The 27,116-nt window shown below is 37.6% G+C and overlaps 1 protein-coding gene across 1 annotated transcript in view; it reads right to left on the bottom strand.

The window, feature by feature from the left end:
* LOC145746050 (uncharacterized) overlaps window positions 1–27,116 on the bottom strand; it is a 48,531-nt gene that overhangs the window by 2,730 nt on the left and 18,685 nt on the right. Inside the window, exons 9-50 of the mRNA XM_082564229.1 lie at window positions 14,072–14,113; window positions 13,955–13,987; window positions 13,506–13,580; window positions 13,246–13,425; window positions 12,930–13,102; window positions 12,695–12,809; window positions 12,419–12,507; window positions 12,079–12,286; window positions 11,787–11,935; window positions 11,347–11,482; window positions 10,931–11,221; window positions 10,507–10,794; window positions 10,121–10,390; window positions 9,955–10,048; window positions 9,515–9,702; window positions 9,057–9,296; window positions 8,872–8,971; window positions 8,347–8,531; window positions 7,872–8,020; window positions 7,654–7,789; window positions 7,386–7,522; window positions 7,118–7,262; window positions 6,725–7,006; window positions 6,453–6,614; window positions 6,015–6,137; window positions 5,691–5,883; window positions 5,398–5,498; window positions 5,001–5,146; window positions 4,737–4,872; window positions 4,429–4,595; window positions 4,130–4,241; window positions 3,848–4,023; window positions 3,659–3,764; window positions 3,248–3,544; window positions 2,953–3,080; window positions 2,660–2,822; window positions 2,355–2,469; window positions 1,870–2,024; window positions 1,422–1,518; window positions 827–1,017; window positions 618–711; window positions 378–556 (exon numbers count right to left, since the gene is read on the bottom strand). Coding sequence (XP_082420355.1) covers window positions 378–556; window positions 618–711; window positions 827–1,017; window positions 1,422–1,518; window positions 1,870–2,024; window positions 2,355–2,469; window positions 2,660–2,822; window positions 2,953–3,080; window positions 3,248–3,544; window positions 3,659–3,764; window positions 3,848–4,023; window positions 4,130–4,241; window positions 4,429–4,595; window positions 4,737–4,872; window positions 5,001–5,146; window positions 5,398–5,498; window positions 5,691–5,883; window positions 6,015–6,137; window positions 6,453–6,614; window positions 6,725–7,006; window positions 7,118–7,262; window positions 7,386–7,522; window positions 7,654–7,789; window positions 7,872–8,020; window positions 8,347–8,531; window positions 8,872–8,971; window positions 9,057–9,296; window positions 9,515–9,702; window positions 9,955–10,048; window positions 10,121–10,390; window positions 10,507–10,794; window positions 10,931–11,221; window positions 11,347–11,482; window positions 11,787–11,935; window positions 12,079–12,286; window positions 12,419–12,507; window positions 12,695–12,809; window positions 12,930–13,102; window positions 13,246–13,425; window positions 13,506–13,580; window positions 13,955–13,987; window positions 14,072–14,113 — 6,546 coding nt within the window. The remainder of the gene's footprint in view (window positions 1–377; window positions 557–617; window positions 712–826; window positions 1,018–1,421; window positions 1,519–1,869; window positions 2,025–2,354; window positions 2,470–2,659; window positions 2,823–2,952; window positions 3,081–3,247; window positions 3,545–3,658; window positions 3,765–3,847; window positions 4,024–4,129; window positions 4,242–4,428; window positions 4,596–4,736; window positions 4,873–5,000; window positions 5,147–5,397; window positions 5,499–5,690; window positions 5,884–6,014; window positions 6,138–6,452; window positions 6,615–6,724; window positions 7,007–7,117; window positions 7,263–7,385; window positions 7,523–7,653; window positions 7,790–7,871; window positions 8,021–8,346; window positions 8,532–8,871; window positions 8,972–9,056; window positions 9,297–9,514; window positions 9,703–9,954; window positions 10,049–10,120; window positions 10,391–10,506; window positions 10,795–10,930; window positions 11,222–11,346; window positions 11,483–11,786; window positions 11,936–12,078; window positions 12,287–12,418; window positions 12,508–12,694; window positions 12,810–12,929; window positions 13,103–13,245; window positions 13,426–13,505; window positions 13,581–13,954; window positions 13,988–14,071; window positions 14,114–27,116) is intronic.

Genomic DNA, 27,116 nt, shown 5'->3' with positions numbered 1-27,116 from the left:
TGTATTTGCAATGACAAAAAATAACGAACAAAAAATCTACAATTTAAAAGGAATTCGACGCGATTGTAATTATTTCCTTATTAAATTAATTAATAATTAAACTTTAAATCCGAAATTACGTCGCTGAAACAGAAACGTTTTTAATAAACATCGTTATTTGTTATTGTGACGTAAAATAAATATTTATGACGTCATTTTAACTAAAAGTAAAAGAATTCACGAGCGACTTATAAATCGTCAACCAATAAATAAAAAAAAAATTGAAAAAAAGGTTTTTATATAAAAAACAAACATGATTTTGAAAAGTCAAGGCTTGTGCCTAATATTTAAATCCCCATTTGTTAAAAGTTCAATTAGTAAACCCGTAATTAACAAACCTGCATTAACTTCAAAGTGCGCCATCTGGCCGCCAACATTTTTGATAAAATATTGAACACTAACTCGGTACAGTTCACCAGGTATTGTCCCATCGTTGAATGTGTACATTGTTACGTCATCGGTGATGTTTATGTTGGTGATGACGTCAAATGGTGCAGCAAGACGCTCGATTTTAAACCTGAGTTCAAAGTCGATTTTGAATAAAGAAAATTTAAGTTTTACTCAAAGATGAAACTTACGTTGTTTTGTTTACAGGAACTGGAGGAGAGTTCAAGATAATCGTCACGGATGAATTGGTGCTCGTAACTTGGCCACTGGGGGTCGGTGAGTCATCTATGGAAGACAAATTAAGTTTAAAGATGATTTTAAAAGTTTAAAATCAAGTTTAAATGCCGAATTGTTTATATCTAGTTCTTATTTGATCTTGTGTCTTAAAATTAATTTTTACCGGTTCGAAGTGGAACACTAGTGGGCACACTTTCCGTTGTGTTGCTAATAGAAACGACAGATAGAACATAGTCACGTGATGGTGCGATATTCTCATCAAGAGTGACTTCATAAGACGAACTGTTTGTTGATAATATAGTTTGTTGCGCGACAATAGCATCAACGTCGTTAACCGAGGAAAACAAAGTTATTCTAAAATAAAAAGTATATTATTAATTATCTCTTGGAAAAAAAGTCTTCAAATTTTAAACGAATCTAGTTTTTTGTGTATGTCTTCAACCTTGATGTGGAAAGGTCGAATGCACAACTTAAACATAGAGTAACATCAGTTACTCCGACCCAGCCTTAAGTTGCCTGTGGCAGTTTGGAATATTATAGATTATAATTGTCCGATAATTATGCTGCTGATTAAGTGCTGGCTCAGCAGGAGTTCATACCGTTTATAGCGCCTTACTCAAAGGCACTACAGCATGGGAGCAGTGAGGATTAAACCCACGACCTCATGTGGTGTGGAAAGTGTTCTTACGGCTACACCACGCCGCCGTTTTTATATTTAATGAATTAATATTCGAGAAAATCAGAAACTTAAACCTCACCTAAAATAGTCGACATTTCCTTCTTTGGGAGGAACAAAGGTAACCGCAACATCTGTAGTACCTGGATCCACCTCAGTTATGGAGACATTTAGGGGAGCTGAATAATGAATAATAAGTATTTAAATCACGTGTTTATTTGACTTATATTGAAAAGAGTTAAATGACATAGTGAAAAACAAACCAGGATTGTGATACAAAATAGTAAAGTAACCTTTAATTTTAACCAACGTGTTTTTCTGCGTTTTTAAAGTTTTTGTATCTTTAATGTCTGAGAAGGCCAAGTTTAAACCGTTTATAGTGCCTTACTCAAGGACACTACAGCATGAGAGGCGAGAGCAATGAAGATTAAGCCTTAGCCCTTAGGTAGTAAAGTCATGTGTTTTAACCATGCTGCCGGTGTTGAGTTGACTTATATTGTAGAGAACTAAATAAATAAGTAAAAGCATACCAATAGTGTGATACAACACAGCAGGTTCTCCTACAACTCCATCAATTTGAATGAAAGCTTGAACCTTATACGTCAACCCTGGTTCAACGTTGGTGAAATCGGCGATGACGTCATTCGAGTTTGACGATAAAGTCTGGTTCTCAGCAGTGTTTCCACTTAATTTAAAACAAAATGTTTTTTTCATACCACCAATATTTGTTTTTATTTTTATTTATCCTTAATGTAAGAAGGTCGACTCGAACCCAGTTCCGAGTTAACTTTAGGAGTCTGGCATATAATATAGATTATATTTGCCCGATATTTTAGCTGCTAATTAAATATTTGCTCAGCAGGAGTTCATATTGTTTATAGCACCTAACTTGAGGCCAGTACAGCTTGGCAGCAGTGGGAATCAAACCTAAGACCTCATGTAGTAAAGCCAAGTGTTTTAACCACCACACCACGTGCCAGTTTATTAACATTTCACAGGTAATATTTCAACTCACCCATTTATTGTTACAATATACTGGTGAGCATGGGGAAGAGAATTCTTCAGTAACTGAACAGAAAGTGAATTTAAAGTTGAATTTATTCTATCAACTTCTGCCGTTGGAGGAATTACTAAAAATATATAGTTCTTTATTAGAATAATCAAGTTATATTGCATTGACTGAAAATAACAACTAATAAATCCTACTAGAATTCCATTGACATTAAGAATCAAACTAAGCACCTTTAAAGGTTAATCTTACAAAATAATGCCAGTAGTAAAATAGAACTAATATAAAAACATTATAACATTAAAACTTACAAGTTTGGAATTCAATCGTTGCAACTGATCCATTCACGACATCCACAGGTAAGATATGAAAAGTATAACTAGCTCCTGGAGTTAAATTGGATCCAGATTGAGCCACAAAGTTTTCATGTTCTTCAGTTGAAGAAATTGGGGTCCGAGTAAATTGGTTCAAAATCTAAAATTAATAAAATAATGTTAAAACAAAGAAAAAAATAGTTCAGTGAAGTACCTGAAATATAACAACTAACAAACTAGATAACCATAAAAAGATAGACATACAAAAACTACCACCAAAACAAACTTACTAAATCATTATCATCAGCTGGAGTTAAGGTAATGAAATAATTTTCCACTTTTCCGACCCCCTCAGTAAAAGTTAAAGTTGCATTAACATAATCCCTTTCTACTTCTCCATATACTACCTGAGCTGGTGCTAAAAAAAAACGGTATTAAATTAACTTTGGTGCAACAGCATCAATATATTTTAGTTTATATTTAACATATACTTGGTTAAAGAAAGTAAATGGAAATCTACAAGAGACTTTTCTATTAACAATGCTCTTAATTTGAATTAACAAAAAAAATTGTTTACAGACTTACACAAATGAACACTCCCAAGATTGATCGGATTAGCGCCTGCTTCCCCCTCGTGGACAATCGTTACCGTGGCAACATAACCCTCACCAGGTGTGAGGCCATCAAAGGTGTGATTAAAAGACATGCTCAAGTTATTGGGTGACACCCATGTGGCAACAGGGGAGGAGGGGTTGTTTAATGTGGCAAGGTGGACGGTGTACTCGACAAAAGTGTCAAAATCTTCAGGTTTTGTAAATTGAATAAAGACTTCGGTTGGTCCCGTTACTGTTACATTTCCTATTCCATTGGCTGGAAGGGGATCTAAAATTTTTGATATTGTTTAAGTTTATAGCAGGTTGCAATATGGTTTTTAGAGATAAATAAATTAAAAATACCAATCATATTTTTCTGTCAAGTAAAATTTAAAGTTCAAACCTGATGTAACGTTAAAGATAGCTGGTACACTTTCCTTTCCATTGGATTGAGTAAAAATATAAGCAGTGTAGTCTGTGTTTGGCTTCACCTCAGCCCTGGTGTTGAACTGAGAATAATAAAATTGTTTGTGAAACACCACAACTTGTAGTTTAAAATAAAATCTAATAAAAACTTTGAAATAACTTTTACTTTTCCAGCCTCCAGTTGATCGGGTGTGACAACAAATTGGTCTTGTATTAAAAGAGGGGAATCCCGCTCAACTACAAGGACTCTGTAACCTGAATATACGCCCTCTGCTGGTGAAAATGTAAGGAACAAATGCTCGTAATCTGCAGTTGCTACTCCATCCAACACAGTGGCTGGTTCTGAAAATGAAAATTAATTTCAATTTAGTTTTTTGCACTTTTGCAGATTACCTATATATAAGTACACCAAGACTACTTAAATTTATTTAAAATAGAAATATCTTACTTAAAACCGCCTCCCCTAAAGATTCAGGGGGTGTAAATTCACCGTTGATTACCCTCATCATAAACTCTACTTCATATTTCTCTCCAGGAATCAATCCTTCAGTAAATTCAGTCTTAAAATAAACAAATTTATTAACATGCTAGAGTCTTAGGCTTAAAGTTTAAGCTCGCACTGCTACCACTTCTATTCTAAGTAAATAGTTAAGGTAGTATGTGCTGAGTAAACTTATCGCAAGTTTAACAATAATAAAGAACGTGAAATGCTGACCATCCTAAATTAAATGTAAACAATTTTATTACCTGCAGTGGGTCATCCGAGCTTTGAATAACTTTGCTGTCCACCTCAACTCCATTCAACAAAAGTTTAATTAGGAAAGATTGAAACGGGGTTGCTGGCTGAAGCATGGTCACTAATATTGTGTTCTCATTTGTTACCCTTACTTCTCCATTAACTATTGGTGGAGTATCTAAAAAAAACAGATTAAATTAAGTATATTCACAAGTTGAACCATTATCAAAATAAATTCTGTTATTGGTTGTTTTCTAAAAAAATTTTTCAAGCTTACAAAAATGTTAAAAAGCACAAATTATTTAGTTTCTAAACTTACCCGTTGTTGCATCAAACAAAGTGATCGGACTTCTAACAAAGAAACTATCGGTGACAATTCCAACCAAATATTCAGTTGAAGGCTCCAGTTCATTAAAACTAGCAACAAAACTACTTGCATTTGCTTCAGGTGTGATCTGAAACAAAAATATTACAACTTAAAACACATAATCAATATTTTGATATTTGTTCATGAAGCAGTTTATATTTGTTCATTTTATACACACAAACTTTATTTATTGAAAGTTTATTTATTTTCAATTACCTTCTGAGATCTTATAATAATGTCGGGGTCGCTTGCTTTGAACAGATAGGAATAATAAAAATCATGTTTTCCTTCAGGAGTTTGAAACGTCCAATCCATGTCCGTGAAATCAATTTCAACATTTCCTTCCGACACTGGGTTCGGGTCTAAATTCAAGATTAAAGTTTTACTATATTAGTTGAAATAAAAATAAACTTTATAAGCAAAAAACTGTAAAAAACATTAGCTTAAATATTCTACTGTTGTTTATATCCTTATAAAGCACCTAACATTACCTTAATATGGGTGATTATATTTAAAATACTTATTTTATTTAAAAAAACTTACTTAGCTGAAGAATATACGACAGAATTTAAAACTTTATTTTATAAAATTAAAAGCTCGAAATAGAACTTACCAATAACAACTCTCCCAACATTAGCAAGTTCACTCTCCACACCAGAAACAGTGTTAACAATATAAACCGTGTATCTCTGCCCAGCTTCCAGGTCCGAAAATCTGTTCAAAAATGATTTAATTTTTTATTAAAAATCAACAAGCAAATTATGTAGCATCTTAATCTTAATTTGAATCATAAAAAAGTTAACAAACATTGCTATAATATATATAAAGTTAAAGTAGCAAATATGTTATGACAAAATTGTTAACACTTGTAAAAACTACTGGTAACAAAATAAATAAAAAACAAACCTAATTGGTGATAAATCGTTTGAATAAACTGTTACATTCCGGATAAAAATATCGTTATTAGGCTCAGAAGCTATAAGAACATTGTAGTGTGACACTAGTGAGGCAGACTCTTGATCTGATGGTGGCACAACAGTCACACTAAAACCACGGTCAGTAACCTCACTCAGTATGCCGCTAGCCAGAGCTGGTTTCACTGAAAATTGATTTTAAATTTTTGGTTTTGATGCATTGAATAAAATAATAAACTACTTTAAGAAAATAATTTTATAACCTTCATTAAAAACAGGATTTTTTCAATAAAAATTATTTTGAAACAAAACTCACAAGTCCTTAGATCCAATGTTGTGACCATTCCTTGCAAACCTTTACTAAAGGCAAATGCAGTTGCTAGGTAACCATGATCAGGTGTCAAGTTCCTGAACACCGTGTGATGTAAAGGAACCAAACCTAAAAAGAGTTAAAATATTGTTTAAAATGGTTGGCTTTTGAATATAGGAAAAACAATTTGAGACTTGGCTTTACCACATGAGGCCCTCTGTTGCTTTCATGCTGTTACGCCCTTGAACAAAAACAGTATAAACTCCTGCTGAGCCAAAAATCAATCAGCAGCTTAATTATTGAGCAATTATAATCTATAAAATTCCAAACTGGTAAAGTCAACTTAAGACTGGGTCAGGGTAACAAATGTTACTCTATGTTTAGGTCGTCAAAGTCAACCGTTCCCGCATCGAGGATAGTTTAATACAAAAAAACTCAACCTACCCCTTAGTACTCTATCAAACTCTGCTCGTCGAATCTCCACGGTTGGTTGATCTTTGTCAAACAACGAAATCTGATATTTATCAGAAACACCTTCGGGTTCAGCAAAACTCATGTCAGAGGTCGTTGGGGTCATCACCACGGTTGGTTGCACAGGACCGGGGTCTATAAATTTTAAAACATCAAATATTAAATTTAAAACAAATAAATTTTTATTCACAAAAGAAAAATAAAAACTTTTATTATAGCAAAAATTTACAGCTATTCCAACTTACATAAAGTATCGACATCTATAATCCCTGGAATACTTTCATCTGACCCCACTTTCGAGATGGCGGTCGTTGTGTAAGTTTGACCCGAGATCAAATGGAAGAATTCCACAGTAGGGGCATCACCCTGATCCACTGATTTGCTCTGGATGTAGCTGAAAGGCGAGGTGGAAAGAGCAACGCTTACAACGTAGCTGGTGACGGGAAGATGGGTGACTGGGATCAATATCGTGGTCAGAGTGTTGTTCATGTTTACGGTTGAGTTTCCAGTGGGAGGAGGGGGAATAACTGCAAAAAAAACAAGAAATGTAACCAATTTAAAACAAAACTCAAAATAAATCAAGAAGAAGGTTGGTTTTTAAGATACTAAACAGTAAAAATTTCAATCGTTTAACTGACCTGTTGATGCTCTTAGAATAGTGGGTTCACTGTCCAAGCCATAACTGGATGTTATAACATAAACAGAGTAACTGTTGTTATATGTTAAGCTATCAAAGTTGTAAGAATATTCCGTTCTTCCTGCCTCAAATGGGTAATTAAAAGTCTGCAAGAAAAAATATAAACATAAATTTTAAACATGATTTGCCATTGTACAATGTAAAAATTTACCACAAAAAATAATTCATCCTAAAATAGTTAGTACAAAAATTTAAAACACAAGACAAACCTGTAACAAGTTCCAAGAAGAGTCAGTCCTCACCACATACATTCTATAATAATCAACTCTGCCGCGTACTGGGTTAAAATCAAGTTGAATTGAGGACGTGGTTGAAGTTAAACGGCCAGTTGTAACTCTTGCTGGGTCTGTAATGAGTTTAAACTGGCTTTAAATTATGGTTGTATCAACATATGTTGTATAAATAAATTAGTTCAACACACAGTTAATTTACTTTTTAAAGATTTGTTAGATGGTTGAAAAAATAAACAAATCTTACTAATAGTGATTGGTCCAAATGAATAAGGTTGCCCAGTCAGCCCTCCAACCAAAGAAGTAACTGTTCCACTATACCGTTGTCCTGGCAACAAATCAACAAATTTCGCCGTGATTTCCTGGTTTAGATCATCAGTTGCCTACAATACAGAGATCATTAATGCCACATTATTATTAAGCTGCTTTTGTTGACCTTGCTAAAAAAACAATACAACATCTCACGTTAATAATCGCTGATAACTGCTCTGTGCCACCCTCTGGTGTCAGAGCGATCCGGTATTGAGCCCATTCAGATAATCCTGGCCAAACGGTAACATCGAGGTCGGTTCCAGACTTGGAGAAGAAGACGAGACGAGGAACCGGAAGGTTTGCTAAAGGAAAAATTAAATCTTTATGTAAACATTGATACTTTTGGCATGTTTTAAATCATTAAATTGATTTTGTCATTTTTTCCCGTAGTATTGTTGTAATATTAATTGTATATCGTATTTTTTATTTACTTTTATCGATGTGAGAAAAACCAAAATAAAAAAAACAACATTTTTTTAGTACAACTATTGAAAATGTCTTTGTGTTAACCAGTGAAAATGTCTTTGTGTTAATGGAAATTTAAATTAAAAAAATGTAAGCATGTATTTTTAGAATTATCATCCAAAATATAAAAAACAACAATTTTGTGCAACAATTGTAAACTTACGAGTTACAACATTTCTTAAAATATAAACTGGTCCTTCTTTGCCATAACTAACACTCCAAACATTAAACACATAATTTGTGTTTGGGGATAAACCATCAAATGATACAATAGCGCCACTTGCTGGTTGACTTGTTTCATTTAATATTCCTTGTCTAACGACAACACCTCCGGTCATTAGTTCATACCTAAACAAAAAATTAAATTTTAACATTTTTATTAAGCAAATATTAAGAATTCATATCTTTAAAATAATAATTTTTGCAAACTTTTTTAAAAAGATTTTTTTTTGTATATTTCTTTATCCTCAATGTGAAAAAGTCCAACACACGACCTCAACAGAGTAACATCAGTTACCCTGACCCAGTCTCGAGTTGCCTGTGGCAGTTTGGAATATTATATAAATTACAATTGCCCGTAATTAAGCTGCTGATTAAGTGCTGGCTAAGCAGAAGTTCATACTGGTATTGTTGTTAATGGTGAAAATTAAAAATAATGTAACAAAAACCTGTAATAAATATTATTTACCGATACTGTTCAGTCCTTCCAACAGAACTTGGGGTAATTTGGAATTCCAAGGAAGAAGAACTTGACTTTATAACACGGGCCTGTGATATAGCTCGTGGAGCTAAAAATATAATATAAAAAACAGTAAATTTTATGAACCAATATAAATTTTAACCTATCTTTGATTCATTTTGAGCCACATTTACCTGTAACAATGTAACCAACAAAATCTCCGGCTTCAAATCTTCCACCAACAAACTCCACCTTATGCACTATATACCGCTCACCAGGAACAAGGTTAAAAAACAAACTTTCCAGGTTGGAAAGCGAAGCCTCAGAGAAAGCTCGAGCAATGTAAGTTTTACTTGGATCACTTACTTGAGAGGCTTGCAGTAATAATTGTTGGAAGGAACTGCTTGCAGTTGGGGGATTAAATTCTTTGAATACTGTGCGTATAAAAATATTTTTAAATAGTTAAATCATATTTGTAACATTCATCTATGTGTATTAAAAAAAATTAACATATTGTGAGATAATGCAAAATATTAGATAAAAAAGTGACAGTTTTTAGACATCATTTATTTAAAGTTACCTAGGTTTATTATTACATAAACTAAATAAAAAAAAGCAATTAATACTGAATTTAAAAACTATATTAACACACTGGCAGAAGTAGTAAAAGTGTAAGTAACAGGGAAGCCCAGAACCCCAAAACTTTCGCTCGACATCGAGATTCGGTATTTTGTATCAGAGGTCAGATCATTGAAGGTCAAAGTATTTTCAGTTTGACCTTGAATATGTTTGACTGTTTGGGTGGAAACGACCTTCCCATCCATGGTCATAAGTTCAACTCTATAACAAAATATATGAAACACAATTATTAAGGTTTTTTAACAATTAAAACAAAACCGTTAATTAACGACAAAACTTACAATTTAAAATATTGTTTTAACAGTATTCATATTTCAGCAATAAATATACTATTTTAAAATAACGTATTTATTGTTTTATAAATTAACTTTTACATATGCAAGTAATTTTTAAATTTTTTTCTAATCAAGGTTTAGAATTTTTTCCATAAATAAAAAATTAATTAAAAGTTACTTGTAATCATCCACAAATCCAGTAGCTTGAGTGAAATCAACATCAGCACGAGTTGAACCAATATAACTTCGGCCAAATCGGGGTTGATTTGGGGCTGAAATGTATAAAAATTTTAAATAAATTTTAGAACTTTTTCAGATTTTATAAACAAGGAAACAAAACTCACGCATGACAAAAGAATCAAGTTCAAATTGATCGTTGATAGCTCCAGATCGTGACCCCACGACCCTGTACTGCCCTCCAGCGGTGACCCCACTAAACTCAATTGTGCTAGAGACTTGACCAGATGGAACCATCTGGGTTTGAAGGGATTGGGTGGGATCAGAGGTCATAACGAGGGATATAATGTTGGTGATGGGAAGAAATATTGAAGATGGAATCCTGACATAAACAAATCCAAATCCAAAATGTAAAACTTCTGGTAAACTTGCTACACCTAAAAAAACATTTTTTATAACATCAGGTATCCAACCAACAATGTCATGTAGTAAAGTGAAGTGTTTTAACCACAGTACGCTATTCTTATTTATTACCAAAAAATATAAAACATACTTGTCTCGAAATCAAAGGTCTTAGGTATGCTCTCCAGTCCATTACTTAAAGAGATCACTTCACCGTTGTAGTTTGTCCCAGGTCTTAACCCGGTAAAAGTTACAGTGAAAGTTTGAGGGGAAAAGTTGGGGTTAGCGTTAACTGTAGCATTGATGATAATTGGGTTGTGGTCGGCAGCATCTCGTAGAGCAATGAAGTAACTTTCAGCAACACCAGGGGCACTAGAGAATCTAACAATGACCCTCGAACCCTCAAGAGAGGTTGTAACTTCCTCAACAGGCGATGGCGCTAAACATAAAAGTTTTTTTTTATAATAACACCAATTAGATTGAAAAAAAGTTTCTTATGTAAAAAAAATTAAATGACAGAAGAAAAATTTTTGTTGCTAACAATAAATTAAAAACAAAAAAGCAAATCAACTTACGCAAAGCAGCAGATCCCAGGTTATTAGATGGGCCCTCAGTCGTGTCAATCAAAGAAGAAGCAAATACGACATATTCTTGACCACTTGTTAGTGAAGTAAACCTGGTAACTGGGAGGGGTGAAATATTAACAACATTTCTGCTGTCCACTACTGTGTCAAGGTCATCAGAGGTAAAAAGTTGAACATTGTAGGTTGTGACCCCTGTTGAAGGGGAAGGGTCAAGGGTCACCATGATTGAGTTGTCCCCGCTTGGTACTACGATGCCAGATGGTGGTGGAAGTGGGGGAAGCACTGAAATAAATTTTCAAAAATAATTGGAAACTCTACAAAATAAATTTCAAAAAATAATTTCATGATAATTTAAAAAAACTAAGTCACAACTTTTATTTTAAATTAACAAAAACTAATGTACTTACATGTGGTAGCCAACACAGTAGCAGGATCACTCTGAACATTTTGTAGAACAGTTGTAACCGAAATTAAATATTCAGTGCCAGGATCCAAATCAGTAAAAACCTCGGTCGCATTCGGGCTCGCATCAAGGGGGTCCACCTAAAATGTTAAAGTAAATTAAAAAGCTGAAGCTCTACTAAAATACGGCCTTTAAAAATGTCATGCCAGTTTTTTTATTTTGGTTTTACGCGCCTTTATTAAAAATAAATAAAAAAATATACGTTAGTGTGACAGAAAAAAATGACAAAATCAATTTAATAATTTAAAACATGCCATCACTAATAATGTTCAAAAAAAGATTTTAAGAATGTTATGGCATGGTTACCAAACTCAAATATATTATAGTTTTTAATTTTGTTTTTTTTTGCAATAAATACTTAATATTAAATAAAAATGTACTGACTTCTATTGTTTGGATCACGTTATTAGGATCATCAGAGGGAGATATAGTGAGAGTGTAAAAAGAAACTCCACTGGCCACCCCGGTGAACTGAACTGTCAGGTTAGTAAGTCCGTACTTCGTTACTTCAAGGTTATTAACTGAAACGGGCACTATATGGACATAAAATCGTAAGCATTTTTAGGACATTTAACAGACTATTAGCTTGACTTTTAGGTCAGTAAGTAAAAAAACTAAAAATATCACACATTTATAGATTCCTAGTTTTCTAATTTTCAAAACTTAGATATAATACTTGTAGCTTGTTGTAATTCCACATGATCAGATATATATCCATTAACATGAGCATGTACATGCAAAAGATAAACAGTCCCTGAGCTGAGATCCGTTATAACTGCATGAGGGTCGGGCAATATTTCCTCTTGGACAAAAGTTAAAGATTGATTTCCGTTATATGTTCGCAGCATTGAGTTGTCATGCAGAAACACTCTTACAATGTATCCCTAAAATTGATTTGAATTTTAATTCAAGAAATGTAAGTCTTGGAACCAAATAAATTGGATTTTAACTGATACAAAATGTAAAGACAAATTCTTTATCCACAAAAATTAATCCTTAGGATAAAAAATGCTTACATCAGCAAATTTTACAGGATTCCAATCCAAGGTAAACCCAGTAGGAGTAACATCAGTTACTTTTATGTTTGAAGGCATTCCAAATGATTCTGAAATAACATAAAAATTTGATGAATAAAAAATATTTTTTGCAATTAAACCAAAAAAATAATAGTTAATCTTTATTACAATGCTATAAAATTACTTGACTTTAAGTGAATACTCTGAAACATTTGACATAGTTAACCAAAATTAGCAAATTTAAAACTAAAATGATAACACTCAGTAGAAACTTACTTGTAGTAACATCCACATGAACAGGATTTCCTTGAACATGGCCAATAATTGTGGAAATAATGAATTGGTAGTGAGTTAATGGAACCAAGTTGTCAATAAAAGATGCGTTGTACGTCTAAAACAAAAAATAAAAATTTACACCATTTAAAATAAACTTTAAGCTGTAGCTAAACCTAGGATACTGTAAAATGCTTTAAAAAATATATTCAAATTAAACTTTTATTAAATAATTTACCGAGTTCGGTCCAGTGTAGTTAAGCATGACAGTATCAGTAATATTTGTAAGGTTGGCAAATGGTGCGATGTCAATCAAATAATTCTCAATGTTGTCATCAATTGGTTGAAATATAACATAAGCTGAAACTGGATTGGACCAAGTTGCGATGGGTCTAACTCCATATTCTGGCACTAAAATAAAACGGATTTTGTTTTCTATGCTTCTTATTATTTAAAACAATTAATAAATATTACAAGCAATAAATACATATATCTTTAACTATTGTCTGTTGATTTTAAAACATTTTTAAAATAATATTCTAATTTAAAATTACAAGTTGTAAAAGCAAGTGGAGCTGATTCTGCGAGGATTTTATTCTCTGGGGAAGAAGCAAAAACTTGAAGGGAATAATTGGTTTCAGGTTCAAGGTCGTTTAGGAAAACATAGGGAGAGGTTTCATTAAATACCTTGGTCACTCCATCCCCAGTGAGTGGGGTAACATAAAGCACAGCCCCTAATATTTAGTGTAAAACAACATAAAAATAGAATAAAACCAGTTTAAACTAAGACTTTTGAAAAAAAGTTTTGTCTTACCTGGCCATTTATTCCACCTCAAATGAGCAGTTGTGGCGTCCAAACTTACAATTTCAACCACAATTTCTTGTGAAGCTAAATTAAAATAAAAAAAATATAATTTTAATCCTTCTTATGGTGTGGTTAATGTCTATATATATATATATATCAAATAAATTGTTGTATTAAAATATATAAATATACCAATAACAATTTAAATTCACATTGTTAATATTATAACCTTAAATTATTAAACATGTTAGTACCAGATGTAAACTCAACCATGCAATTAAAAAAAAATAAAGATTTAAACCAAGTTAGAATTCCAACAAGCAGAAAATAAGATATATGGTAAACAAAAGATAAGATTTTAAAAGAAGGTATTAACAAACTAGTTCAAATAATCCCAGTTAATAAAGATTTAATAAATAACAACAAGAATTTATTAGTTTGAACCAAATAGTTATTACCACTTGTTGTATTGGTAGGAAAAGTCGCGGGTTCTTTAAATAAAATTTTGTTAAAAAGTAATACTATTTAGATTTAATTGTGATTGGTAACAATATAATAAGAGATAAAATACTCACGAGTTGTGTTGGAGACAAAAGGAGTAGTTGTTACTAGAACATCTAAACCAAATAGAACAAAATTTAAATTGTAACTTAAACGTTAAAAAAAAAGAAAATAACAACACATCAAATGCACACAACTTATCTAAATGCCATGCCAACTAAAACAACCTATAAACCATGCTTAAATAAATAAAGAATCATACCATTGAGCAATGTTACTGAAATATTGAGTGGTGTGGATTGTGTGTACGTGGTGTCCCTCACAGCTGATGTGAAGGTAGTGCTTATAGGTTTTGGCAATGTTTGTGTTTGTGTTATAGGCCGTGTCATGTATATAGTTGATGTTGGGAGTAATGTTGAATCGTCTCCTGAAAATGAATCTGACAATGTTGTATCAACCAACATTGTGGTGTCATCCAATAAACTCTTATTCTGAGTAAAAACTTCAGTTCTTTTCATTTCAGCAGTTGTTACATTAAAATCTAAGTCATTGGTTGTTGTACCTTGCGGTAAGGTAACAATTAAATTGGTAATTTCATCTAAAGAAGTTGACAAAACAATGGAAGTATCTTCACTTGGTGAAATCCCTGGAAATGTTGTATATGAACCAGAAGTTTCAGTTGTAATGAAATTATTTGTTGTAGATTCAGTATATTGCGGCGTAGTTGCGTGATCATCCACAAGAGTTAAATCTTGAGAAATGACCTCCGCTTTAGAACTATCCGCAATAGTTGAAAAACTTTGAGTGGGTTTAGCAGAAATGGTAGAGTTATAGGTGCCAACATCAGATGTGGCATACAAAGCAGTGGTTGTTACATTTGGTTTAATTGTAGTAAAGTTTCTTAGAAAAGGAGGCGGTGGTGGTGGAGTGGGAGGAGGTAAAACATCAAATGGGGAACTTGTTGTTGCTTCAATAATAGGTGTAGTTGTATTAACTTCACTAGTTCGACCAGTTGAATATTGTGCGATTTCAACTAAACCTTGTTCATTGGTAGTAATTCTATCATCAGTTTTCGTTGTTTGACCATCTAGACGCTGATCACTGGTAGTATTTTTGTCTTCCACTTTGATTGTGGCAGAAACCAGACGCAGATCACTGGTAGTACCTATATCTTCCAGTTTAATTGTTTCATTAGCCAGACTTCGAACGCTAGTAGTATGAGGTAAGGTTGTTAAAGTTGATTTGGCCTCAGTTGTAGCTGATAAAGTTATGTTTTCTGGTAAAAAGCTTGATGAAGTTGTTGTTTGTTCCGAAGTAAGAGTCAAACTTGTAATATTCGAATATTGATTTGTAGTTTCATCAGAAGTAGAATCGTCACCAGAAAAAAACAAATCTTGAGTTGTAACTTCAACGATGGGTTCATCAAGTGTAGTTGTTTCATTGTTTAAATCTTGGTAAGCAGTTGTAACTTCAACGATGGGTTCATCAAGTGAAGTTGTTTTATTGTTTAAATCTTGGTAAGCAGTTGTAACTTCAATTATGGGTTCATCATGTGAGGTTGTTTTATTGTTTAAATCTTGGTAAGCAGTTGTAACTTCAACGATGGGTTCATCAAGTGAGGTTGTTTTATTGTTTAAATCTTGGTAAGCAGTTGTAACTTCAACGATGGGTTCATCAAGTGAGGTTGTTTTATTGTTTAAATCTTGGTAAGCAGTTGTAACTTCAACGATGGGTTTATCAAGTGAAGTTGTTTCTTTGTTTAAATCTTGGTAAGCAGTTGTAACTTCAACGATGGGTTCATCAAGTGAGGCTGTTTCATTGTTTAAATCTTGGTAAGCAGTTGTAACTTCAACGATTGATTCAGTAGATAACTGCTCAATTGTACTTCCAAAAGCGGATGTTAAACTTGTAAGATTTAAATACTGATTAGTAGACATATCTAACCCATCACCATCGACAGTTGGATTCATAGTGAGACTTGCTACTGTGGTTTGACTATCAGGAACACCATTAGAAGAGGTATATTGTGACATGGTTTTAGTTGACGTATCTAAGCCATCACCAGAAATAAACAAACCACGGGTTGTAAATTGATCACTGGTAGAAACCACATCCTCAGTAATGCTGGCATATTTTGTGTATGTTATTTGTGTTGTGCCCAAACCTGAAACACTACTGTCACTAGTTGGGGTTTCTTTAATTGCCGAAGTGACGTCAGCCTTAGAAAAAATTTCTGAAGTGACATCAGCCACTGTGGTGGATGCCATGGTAACATCTGATTCCGTCGTTGCTGAAGTGACGTCAGCTTTAGAAATAGTTTCTGTAGTGACGTCAGCCACTGTGGTGGATGCCATGGTAACATCTGATTCCTTTGTTGCAGAGGTGACGTCAGCCTTAGAAATAGTTCCTGTAGTGACGTCAGCCACTGTGGTAGATGCTTGGGTAACATCTGATTCCGTCGTTGCAGAAGTGACGTCAGCCTTAGAAATAGTTCCTGTAGTGACGTCAGCCACTGTGGGAGATGCCATGGAAACACCTGATTCCGTCGTTGCAGAAGTGACGTCAGCTTTAGAAATAGTTTCTGAAGTGACGTCAGCCACTGTGGGAGATGCCATGGAAACACCTGATTCCGTCGTTGCTGAAGTGAAGTCAGCCTTAGAAATAGTTTCTGTAATGACGTCTGCCACTGTGGGAGATGCCATAGAAACATCTGATTCCGTTGTTGCAGAAGTGACGTCAGCCTTCGAAATAGTTTCTTTAGTGACGTCAGCCACTGTGGTGGGTGCCACGGTAACATCTGATTCCGTCGTTGCAGAAGTGACGTCAGCCTTAGAAATAGTTTCTGAAGTGACATCAGCCACTGTGGGGAATGCCATGGAAACATCTGATTCCGTCGTTGCAGAAGTGGCGTCAGCCTTCGAAATAGTTTCTTTAGTGACGTCAGCCACTGTGGGAGATGCCATGGTAACATCTGATTCTGTTGTTGCAGAAGTGACGTCAGCCTTAGAAATAGTTCCTGTAGTGAGGTCAGCCACTGTGGGAGATGCCATGGTAACATCTGATTCTGTTGTTGCAGAAGTGACGTCAGCCTTAGAAATAGTTTCTGTAGTGACGTCAGCCACTGTGGGGGATGCCATGGTAACATCTGATTCCGTCGTTGCAGAAGTGACGTCAGCCTTAGAAATAGTTTCTGTAGTGACGTCAGCCAATGTGGTGGTTGCCATAGTAACATCTGATTCCGTCGTTACCGAAGTGGCGTCAGCCTTAGAAATAGTTTCTGAAGTGACGTCAGTCACGGTGGAAGATGCCATGGTAACATCTGATTTTGTTGTTGCAGAAGTGACGTCAGACTTAGAAATAGTTTCTGTAGTGACGTCAGCCACTGCGGTAGATGCCATGGTAACATCTGATTCTGTTGTTGCAGAAGTGACATTAGCCTTAGAAATAGTTTCTGTAGTGACGTCAGCCAATGTGGTGGTTGCCATAGTAACATCTGATTCCTTTGTTGCAGAAGTGACGTCAGCCTTAGAAATAGTTTCTGTAGTAACGTCAGCCACTGTGGTGGGTGCCATAGTAACATCTGATTCCGTCGTTGCAGAAGTGACGTCAGCCTTAGAAATAGTTTCTGTAGTAACGTCAGCCACTGTGGTGGGTGCCATAGTAACATCTGATTCCGTCATTGCAGAAGTGACGTCAGCCTTAGAAATAGTCTCTGTAGTGGAGTCGCCCTCTATGGTAGATGCAGAATCAACTAAACCTCCGTCACTGATAGTACTTATTTCTTCCGGTTTAATTGTTGCACTAGCCAGACCCCGAACGCTAGTAGAGACAGATGCCATTGTTACTGATTCTGTCGTTGCAGTTTGAGAAGTGACTTCAAAATGCGTAGTAGTTGCTGTAATAACGTCAGCCACTGTGGGAGATGTCATGGTAACATTTGATTCCGTCGTTGCAGAAGTGACGTCAGCCTTAGAAATAGTTTCTTTAGTGACGTCAGCCACTGTGGTGGGTGCCATAGTAACATCTGATTCTGTCGTTGCAGAAGTGACGTCAGCCTCAGAAATAGTTTCTGTATTGATGTCAGTCACTGTGGTGGGTGCCATGGTAACATCTGATTCCGTCATTGCCGAAGTGATGTCAGCCTTAGAAATAGTTTCTGTAGTGACGTCAGCCACTGTGGTGGGTGCCATGGTAACATCTGATTCTGTTGTTGCAGAAGTGACGTCAGCCTCAGAAATAGTTTCTGTAGTGATTTCAGCCATTGTGGGGGATGCCATGGTAACATCTGATTCCTTTGTTGCAAAACTGACGTCATCCTTAGAAATAGTTTCTGTATTGACGTCAGCCAATGTGGTGGTTGCCATAGTAACATCTGATTCCGTCGTTACCGAAGTGACGTCAGCCTTAGAAATAGTTTCTGTAGTGACTTCAGCCAATGTGGTGGATGCCATAGTAACATCTGATTCCGTCGTTGCAGAAGTGACGTCAGCCTTAGAAATAGTTTCTGTAGTAACGTCAGCCAATGTGGTGGGTGCCATGGTAACATCTGATTCCGTCGTTGCAGAAGTGACATCAGACTTAGAAATAGTTTTTGTAGTAACGTCAGCCACTGTGGGAGATGCCATGGTAACATCTGATTCCTTTGTTGCAGAAGTGACGTCAGCCTTAGAAATAGTTTTTGTAGTGACGTCAGCCACGGTGGTGGGTGCCATGGTAACATCTGATTCTGTTGTTGCAGAAGTGACGTCAGCCTTAGAAATAGTTTCTTTAGTGACGTCAGCCACTGTGGTGGGTGCCATAGTAACATCTGATTCCGTCGTTGCAGAAGTGACGTCAGCCTTAGAAATAGTTCCTGTAGTGAGGTCAGCCACTGTGGGAGATGCCATGGTAACATCTGATTCTGTTGTTGCAGAAGTGACGTCAGCCTTAGAAATAGTTTCTGTAGTGACGTCAGCCACTGTGGGGGATGCCATGGTAACATCTGATTCCGTCGTTGCAGAAGTGACGTCAGCCTTAGAAATAGTTTCTGTAGTGACGTCAGCCAATGTGGTGGTTGCCATAGTAACATCTGATTCCGTCGTTACCGAAGTGGCGTCAGCCTTAGAAATAGTTTCTGAAGTGACGTCAGTCACGGTGGAAGATGCCATGGTAACATCTGATTTTGTTGTTGCAGAAGTGACGTCAGACTTAGAAATAGTTTCTGTAGTGACGTCAGCCACTGCGGTAGATGCCATGGTAACATCTGATTCTGTTGTTGCAGAAGTGACATTAGCCTTAGAAATAGTTTCTGTAGTGACGTCAGCCAATGTGGTGGTTGCCATAGTAACATCTGATTCCTTTGTTGCAGAAGTGACGTCAGCCTTAGAAATAGTTTCTGTAGTAACGTCAGCCACTGTGGTGGGTGCCATAGTAACATCTGATTCCGTCGTTGCAGAAGTGACGTCAGCCTTAGAAATAGTTTCTGTAGTAACGTCAGCCACTGTGGTGGGTGCCATAGTAACATCTGATTCCGTCATTGCAGAAGTGACGTCAGCCTTAGAAATAGTCTCTGTAGTGGAGTCGCCCTCTATGGTAGATGCAGAATCAACTAAACCTCCGTCACTGATAGTACTTATTTCTTCCGGTTTAATTGTTGCACTAGCCAGACCCCGAACGCTAGTAGAGACAGATGCCATTGTTACTGATTCTGTCGTTGCAGTTTGAGAAGTGACTTCAAAATGCGTAGTAGTTGCTGTAATAACGTCAGCCACTGTGGGAGATGTCATGGTAACATTTGATTCCGTCGTTGCAGAAGTGACGTCAGCCTTAGAAATAGTTTCTTTAGTGACGTCAGCCACTGTGGTGGGTGCCATAGTAACATCTGATTCTGTCGTTGCAGAAGTGACGTCAGCCTCAGAAATAGTTTCTGTATTGATGTCAGTCACTGTGGTGGGTGCCATGGTAACATCTGATTCCGTCATTGCCGAAGTGATGTCAGCCTTAGAAATAGTTTCTGTAGTGACGTCAGCCACTGTGGTGGGTGCCATGGTAACATCTGATTCTGTTGTTGCAGAAGTGACGTCAGCCTCAGAAATAGTTTCTGTAGTGATTTCAGCCATTGTGGGGGATGCCATGGTAACATCTGATTCCTTTGTTGCAAAACTGACGTCATCCTTAGAAATAGTTTCTGTATTGACGTCAGCCAATGTGGTGGTTGCCATAGTAACATCTGATTCCGTCGTTACCGAAGTGACGTCAGCCTTAGAAATAGTTTCTGTAGTGACTTCAGCCAATGTGGTGGATGCCATAGTAACATCTGATTCCGTCGTTGCAGAAGTGACGTCAGCCTTAGAAATAGTTTCTGTAGTAACGTCAGCCAATGTGGTGGGTGCCATGGTAACATCTGATTCCGTCGTTGCAGAAGTGACATCAGACTTAGAAATAGTTTTTGTAGTAACGTCAGCCACTGTGGGAGATGCCATGGTAACATCTGATTCCTTTGTTGCAGAAGTGACGTCAGCCTTAGAAATAGTTTTTGTAGTGACGTCAGCCACGGTGGTGGGTGCCATGGTAACATCTGATTCTGTTGTTGCAGAAGTGACGTCAGCCTTAGAAATAGTTTCTTTAGTGACGTCAGCCACTGTGGTGGGTGCCATAGTAACATCTGATTCCGTCGTTGCAGAAGTGACGTCAGCTTTAGAAATAGTTTCTGTAGTGACGTCAGCCACTGTGGTGGTTGCCATAGTAACATCTGATTCCGTCGTTGCAGAAGTGACGTCAGCCTTAGAAATAGTTTCTGTAGTGACGTCAGCCACTGTGGTGGGTGCCATGGTAACATCCGATTTCGTCGTTGCAGAAGTGACGTCAGCTTTAGAAATAGTTTCTGTAGTGACGTCAGCCACTGTGGTGGTTGCCATAGTAACATCTGATTCCGTCGTTGCAGAAGTGACGTCAGCTTTAGAAATAGTTTCTGTAGTGACGTCAGCCACTGTGGTGGTTGCCATAGTAACATCTGATTCCGTCGTTGCAGAAGTGACGTCAGCCTTAGAAATAGTTTCTGTAGTGACGTCAGCCACTGTGGTGGTTGCCATAGTAACATCTGATTCCGTCGTTGCAGAAGTGACGTCAGCCTTAGAAATAGTTTCTGTAGTGACGTCAGCCACTGTGGTGGGTGTCATGGTAACATCTGATTTTGTTGTTGCAGAAGGGACGTCAGCTTTAGAAATAGTTTCTGTAGTGACGTCAGCCAATGTGGTGGGTGCTATGGTTACATCTGATTTCGTCGTTGCAGAAGTGACGTCAGCCTTAGGGATAGTATCTGTAGTGACATCAGTCACTGTGGGAGATGCATGGGTAACATCTGATTCTGTCGTTGCCGAAGTGACATCAATCTTAGAAATAGTTTCTGTAGTGACGTCAGTTACTGTGGGGGATGCTTGGGTAACATCTGATTCTGTTGTGGCAGAAGTGACGTCAGCCTTAGAAATAGTTTCTGTAGTGACGTCAGCCACTGTGGTGGGTGTCATGGTAACATCTGATTTTGTTGTTGCAGAAGGGACGTCAGCTTTAGAAATAGTTTCTGTAGTGACGTCAGCCAATGTGGTGGGTGCTATGGTTACATCTGATTTCGTCGTTGCAGAAGTGACGTCAGCCTTAGGGATAGTATCTGTAGTGACGTCAGTCACTGTGGGAGATGCATGGGTAACATCTGATTCTGTCGTTGCCGAAGTGACATCAATCTTAGAAATAGTTTCTGTAGTGACGTCAGTTACTGTGGGGGATGCCATGGTAACATCTGATTCCGTCGTTGCAGAAGTGACGTCAGCCTTAGAAATAGTTTTTGTAGTGACGTCAGCAACTGTGGTGGGTGCCAAGGTAACATCCGATTTCGTCGTTGCAAAAGTGACGTCAGCTTTAGAAATAGTTGCTGTAGTGACGTCAGCCACTGTGGTGAGTGCAATAGTAACATCTGATTCCGTCGTTGCAGAAGTGACATCAGCCTTAGAAATAGTTTCTGTAGTGACGTCAGCCACTGTGGTGGGTGCCATGGTAACATCTGATTCCGTTGTTGCAGAAGTGACGTCAGCCTTAGAAATAGTTTTTGTAGTGACGTCAGCCACTGTGGTGGGTGCCAAGGTAACATCCGAGTTCGTCGTTGCAGAAGTGACGTCAGCTTTAGAAATAGTTTTTGTAGTGACGTCAGTCACTGTGGTGGGTGCCATGGTAACATCTGATTCTGTTGTTGCAGAAGTGACATCAGCCTTAAGGATGGTTTCTAAAGTGACGTCAGCCACTGTGGTGGATGCCATAGTAACATCTGATTCTGTCGTTGCAGAAGTGACATCAGTTTTAAGGATGATTTCTGTAGTGACATCAGCCACTGTGGTGGGTGCCATGGTAACATCTGATTCTGTTGTTGCATGAGTGACGTCAGCCTCAGAAATAGTTTCAGTATTGACGTCAGTCACTGTAGTGGGTGCCATGGTAACATCTGATTCCGTCATTGCCGAAGTGATGTCAGCCTTAGAAATAGTTTCTGTAGTAACGTCAGCCAATGTGGTGGGTGCCATGGTAACATCTGATTCCGTCGTTGCAGAAGTGACGTCAGCCTTAAAAATAGTTTCTGTATTGACGTCAGTTACTGTAGTGGGTGCCATGGTAATATCTGATTCCGTCATTGCAGAAGTGACGTCAGCCTTAGAAATAGTTTTTGTAGTAACGTCAGCCAATGTGGTGGGTGCCATGGTAACATCTGATTCCGTCGTTGCAGAAGTGACGTCAGCCTTAAAAATAGTTTCTGTATTGACGTCAGTTACTGTGGTGGGTGCCAAGGTAACATCCGATTTCGTCGTTGCAGAAGTGACGTCAGCCTTAGAAATAGTTTTTGTAGTGACGTCAGCCACTGTGGTGGGTGCCATGGTAACATCTGATTCTGTTGTTACAGAAGTGACGTCAGCCTTAGAAATAGTTTTTGTAGTGACGTCAGCCACTGTGGTGGGTGCCATGGTAACATCTGATTCCGTCGTTGCAGAAGTGACGTCAGCCTTAGAAATAGTTTTTGTAGTGACGTCAGCCACTGTGGTGGGTGCCAAGGTAACATCCGATTTCGTCGTTGCAGAAGTGACGTCAGCTTTAGAAATAGTTTTTGTAGTGACGTCAGTCACTGTGGTGGGTGCTATAGTAACATCTGATTCTGTTGTTGCAGAAGTGACATCAGCCTTAAGGATGGTTTCTAAAGTGACGTCAGCCACTGTGGTGGATGCCATAGTAACATCTGATTCTGTCGTTGCAGAAGTGACATCAGTTTTAAGGATGATTTCTGTAGTGACGTCAGCCACTGTGGTGGGTGCCATGGTAACATCTGATTCTGTTGTTGCATGAGTGACGTCAGCCTCAGAAATAGTTTCAGTATTGACGTCAGTCACTGTAGTGGGTGCCATGGTAACATCTGATTCCGTCATTGCCGAAGTGATGTCAGCCTTAGAAATAGTTTCTGTAGTAACGTCAGCCAATGTGGTGGGTGCCATGGTAACATCTGATTCCGTCGTTGCAGAAGTGACGTCAGCCTTAAAAATAGTTTCTGTATTGACGTCAGTTACTGTAGTGGGTGCCATGGTAATATCTGATTCCGTCATTGCAGAAGTGACGTCAGCCTTCGGGGTAGTTTCTGTAGTAACGTCAGCCAATGTGGTGGGTGCCATGGTAACATCTGATTCCGTCGTTGTAGAAGTGACGTCAGCCTTAGAAATAGTTTCTGTATTCACGTCAGTCACTGTGGTGGGTGCCATGGTAACATCTGATTCCGTCGTTGCCGAAGTGACATCAGCCTTAGAAATAGTTTCTGTATTGACGTCAGTCACTGTGGTTGGTGCCATGGTAACATCTGATTCTGTGGTTGTAGAAGTGATGTCAGCCTTAGAAATGGTTTTTGTAGTGACGTCAGCCACTGTGGTGGGTGTCATGGTAACATCTGATTTCGTCGTTGCAGAAGTGACGTCAGCTTTAGAAATAGTTTCTGTAGTGACGTCAGCCACTGTGGTGGGTGCCATAGTAACATCTGATTCCGTCGTTGCAGAAGTGACATCAGCCTTAGAAATAGTTTCTGTAGTGACGTCAGCCACTGTGGTGGGTGCCATAGTAACATCTGATTCCGTCGTTGCAGAAGTGACGTCAGCCTTAGAAATAGTATCTGTAGTGACGTCATCCACTGTAGTGGGTGCCATAGTAACATCTGATTCCGTCGTTGCAGAAGTGACGACAGCCTTCGGGGTAGTTTCTTTAGTGACGTCAGCCACTGAGGTGGGTGCCATAGTAACATCTGATTCCGTCGTTGCAGAAGTGACGTCAGCCTTAGAAATAGTTGTTGTAGTGACGTCAGCCACTGTGGTGAGTGCCATAGTAACATCTGATTCCTTTGTTGCAGAAGTGACATCAGCCTTAGAAATAGTTTTTGTAGTGACGTCAGCCACTGTGGTGGGTGCCATGGTAACATCTGATTCCGTCGTTGCAGAAGTGACGTTAGCCTTAGAAATAGTTTCTGTAGTGACGTCATCCACTGCGGTAGATGCCATGGTAACATCTGATTCCTTTGTTGCAGAAGTGACGTCAGCCTTAGAAATAGTTTTTGTAGTGACGTCAGCCACTGTGGTGGGTGTCATGGTAACATCTGATTCTGTTGTTACAGAAGTGTCATCAGCCTTAGGGATAGTTCCTGTAGTGACGTCAGCCACTGTGGTAGATGCCATAGTAACATCTGATTCCGTCGTTGCAGAAGTGACGTCAGCCTTAGAAATAGTTCCTGTAGTGACGTCAGCCACTGTGGTAGATGCCATGGTAACATCTGATTCCTTTGTTGCAGAAGTGACGTCAGCCTTAGAAATAGTTTTTGTAGTGACGTCAGCCACTGTGGTGGGTGATATGGTAACATCTGATTCTGTTGTTGCAGAAGTGACGTCAGCCTTAGAAATAGTATCTGTAGTGACGTCATCCACTGTAGTGGGTGCCATAGTAACATCTGATTCCGTCGTTGCAGAAGTGACGTCAGCCTTAGAAATAGTATCTGTAGTGACGTCATCCACTGTAGTGGGTGCCATAGTAACATCTGATTCCGTCGTTGCAGAAGTGATGTCAGCCTTAGAGATAGTTTCTGTAGTGACGTCAGCCACTGTGGGAGATGCCATGGTAACATCTGATTCTTTTGTTGCAGAAGTGACGTCAGCCTTAGAAATAGTATCTGTAGTGACGTCAGCCACTGCGGTAGATGCCATGGTAACATCTGATTCCTTTGTTGCAGAAGTGACGTCAGCCTTAGAAATAGTTTCTGTAGTGACGTCAGTCAATGTGGTGGGTGCCATAGTAACATCTGATTTGGTTGTTGCAGAAATGACGTCAGCATTCAGAGTACTTTCTGTAGTGACGTGGGCCTCTGTGGTAGATGCAGAATCAACTAAACCTTCATCACTGATAGTACTTATTTGTTCCGGTTTAATTGTTTCACTAGCCAGACCTCGAACACTCGTAGTATGAGATAAGGTGGTTAAAGTTGACCTGGCCTCAGTTGTAACCGATAAAGTTATGTTTTCTGGTAAAAAGCTTGATGAAGTTGCTGTTTGTTCCGAAGTAGGAGTCAAACTTGTAATATTTGAATATTGATTTGTAGTTTCATCTAAAGTAGAATCGTCACCAGAGAAAAACAAATCTTGAGTTGTAACTTCAATTATGGGTTCATCACGTGGGGTTGTTTCATTGTTTAAATCTTGGTAAGCAGTTGTAACTTCAAATATGGGTTCATCATGTAAGGTTGTTTCATTGTTTAAATCTTGGTAAGCAGTTGTAACTTTAACGATGGGTTTATCATGTGAGGTTGTTTCATTGTTTAAATCTTGGTAAGCAGTTGTAACTTCAATTATGGGTTCATCACGGGGGGTTGTTTCTTTGTTTAAATCTTGGTAAGCAGTTGTAATTTCAAAGATGGGCTCATCAAGTGAGATTGTTTCATTGTTTAAATCTTGGTAAGTAGTTGTAACTTCAACGATGGGTTCATCAAGTGACGTTGTTTCCTTGTTTAAATCTTGGTAAGCAGTTGTAACTTCAATGATGGATTCATCATGTGAGGTTGTTTCAATGTTTAAATCTTGGTAAGCAGTTGTAACTTTAATTATGGGTTTATCACGGGGGGTTGTTTCATTGTTTAAATCTTGGTAAGTAGTTGTAACTTCAACGATGGGTTCATCAAGTGACGTTGTTTCCTTGTTTAAATCTTGGTAAGCAGTTGTAACTTCAACGATGGATTCATCAAGTGAGGTTGTTTCATTGTTTAAATCTTGGTAAGCAGTTGTAACTTCAACGATGGATTCATCACGTGAAGTTGTTTCTTTGCTTAAATCTTGGTAAGCAGTTGTAACTTCAACGATGGGTTCATCAACTGAGGTTGTTCCCTTGTTTAAATCTTGGTAAGCAGTTGTAACTTTCTTATTTATTGTGGATATTTCAGTTAAAAATTGTGTCACAATTTTTGCAGTTGTGGTATTGTCTTCAGCCTGTGACGTAGTTTCTGTTACATTGCCGACCACTGTGGTAGATGCCTTAGTAACGTTGGACTCTGTCGTTGCCGAAGTCATGTCAGCCTCTGCGGTAGATGCAGAATCAACTAAACCTTCGTCACTGATAGTACTGATTTCTTCCGGTTTAATTGTTACACTAGCCAGACCCCGAATAATCATAGTATGAGGTAAGGTTGTTAAAGTTGATCTGGCCTCAGTTGTAGCTGATAAAGTTATGTTTTCTGGTAAAAAGCTTGATAAAGTTGTTGTTTGTTCCGAAGTAGGATTCAAACTTGTAATATTCGAATATCGATTTGTAGAGATAGATGCCATTGTTACTGATTCTGTCGTTCCAGAAGTGACGACAGAATGCGAAGTAGTTGCTGTAGTGACGTCAGCCACTGTGGTGGGTGCCATGGTAACATCTGATTCCTTTGTTGCAGAAGTGACGTCAGCCTTAGAAATAGTTTCTGTATTGAAGTCAGTCACTGTGGTGGGTGCCATGGTAACATCTGATTCTGTTGTTGCAGAAGTGACGTCAGATTTAGAGATAGTTTCTGTAGTGACGTCAGTCACTGTGAGAGGTGCCATGGTAACA

This window comes from Corella eumyota, chromosome 3 (assembly GCF_963082875.1).
Source record: "Corella eumyota chromosome 3, kaCorEumy4.1, whole genome shotgun sequence".
Classification (NCBI taxonomy): Eukaryota; Metazoa; Chordata; class Ascidiacea; order Phlebobranchia; family Corellidae; genus Corella; species Corella eumyota.
This window is presented reverse-complemented; position numbering and strand designations above follow the sequence as displayed.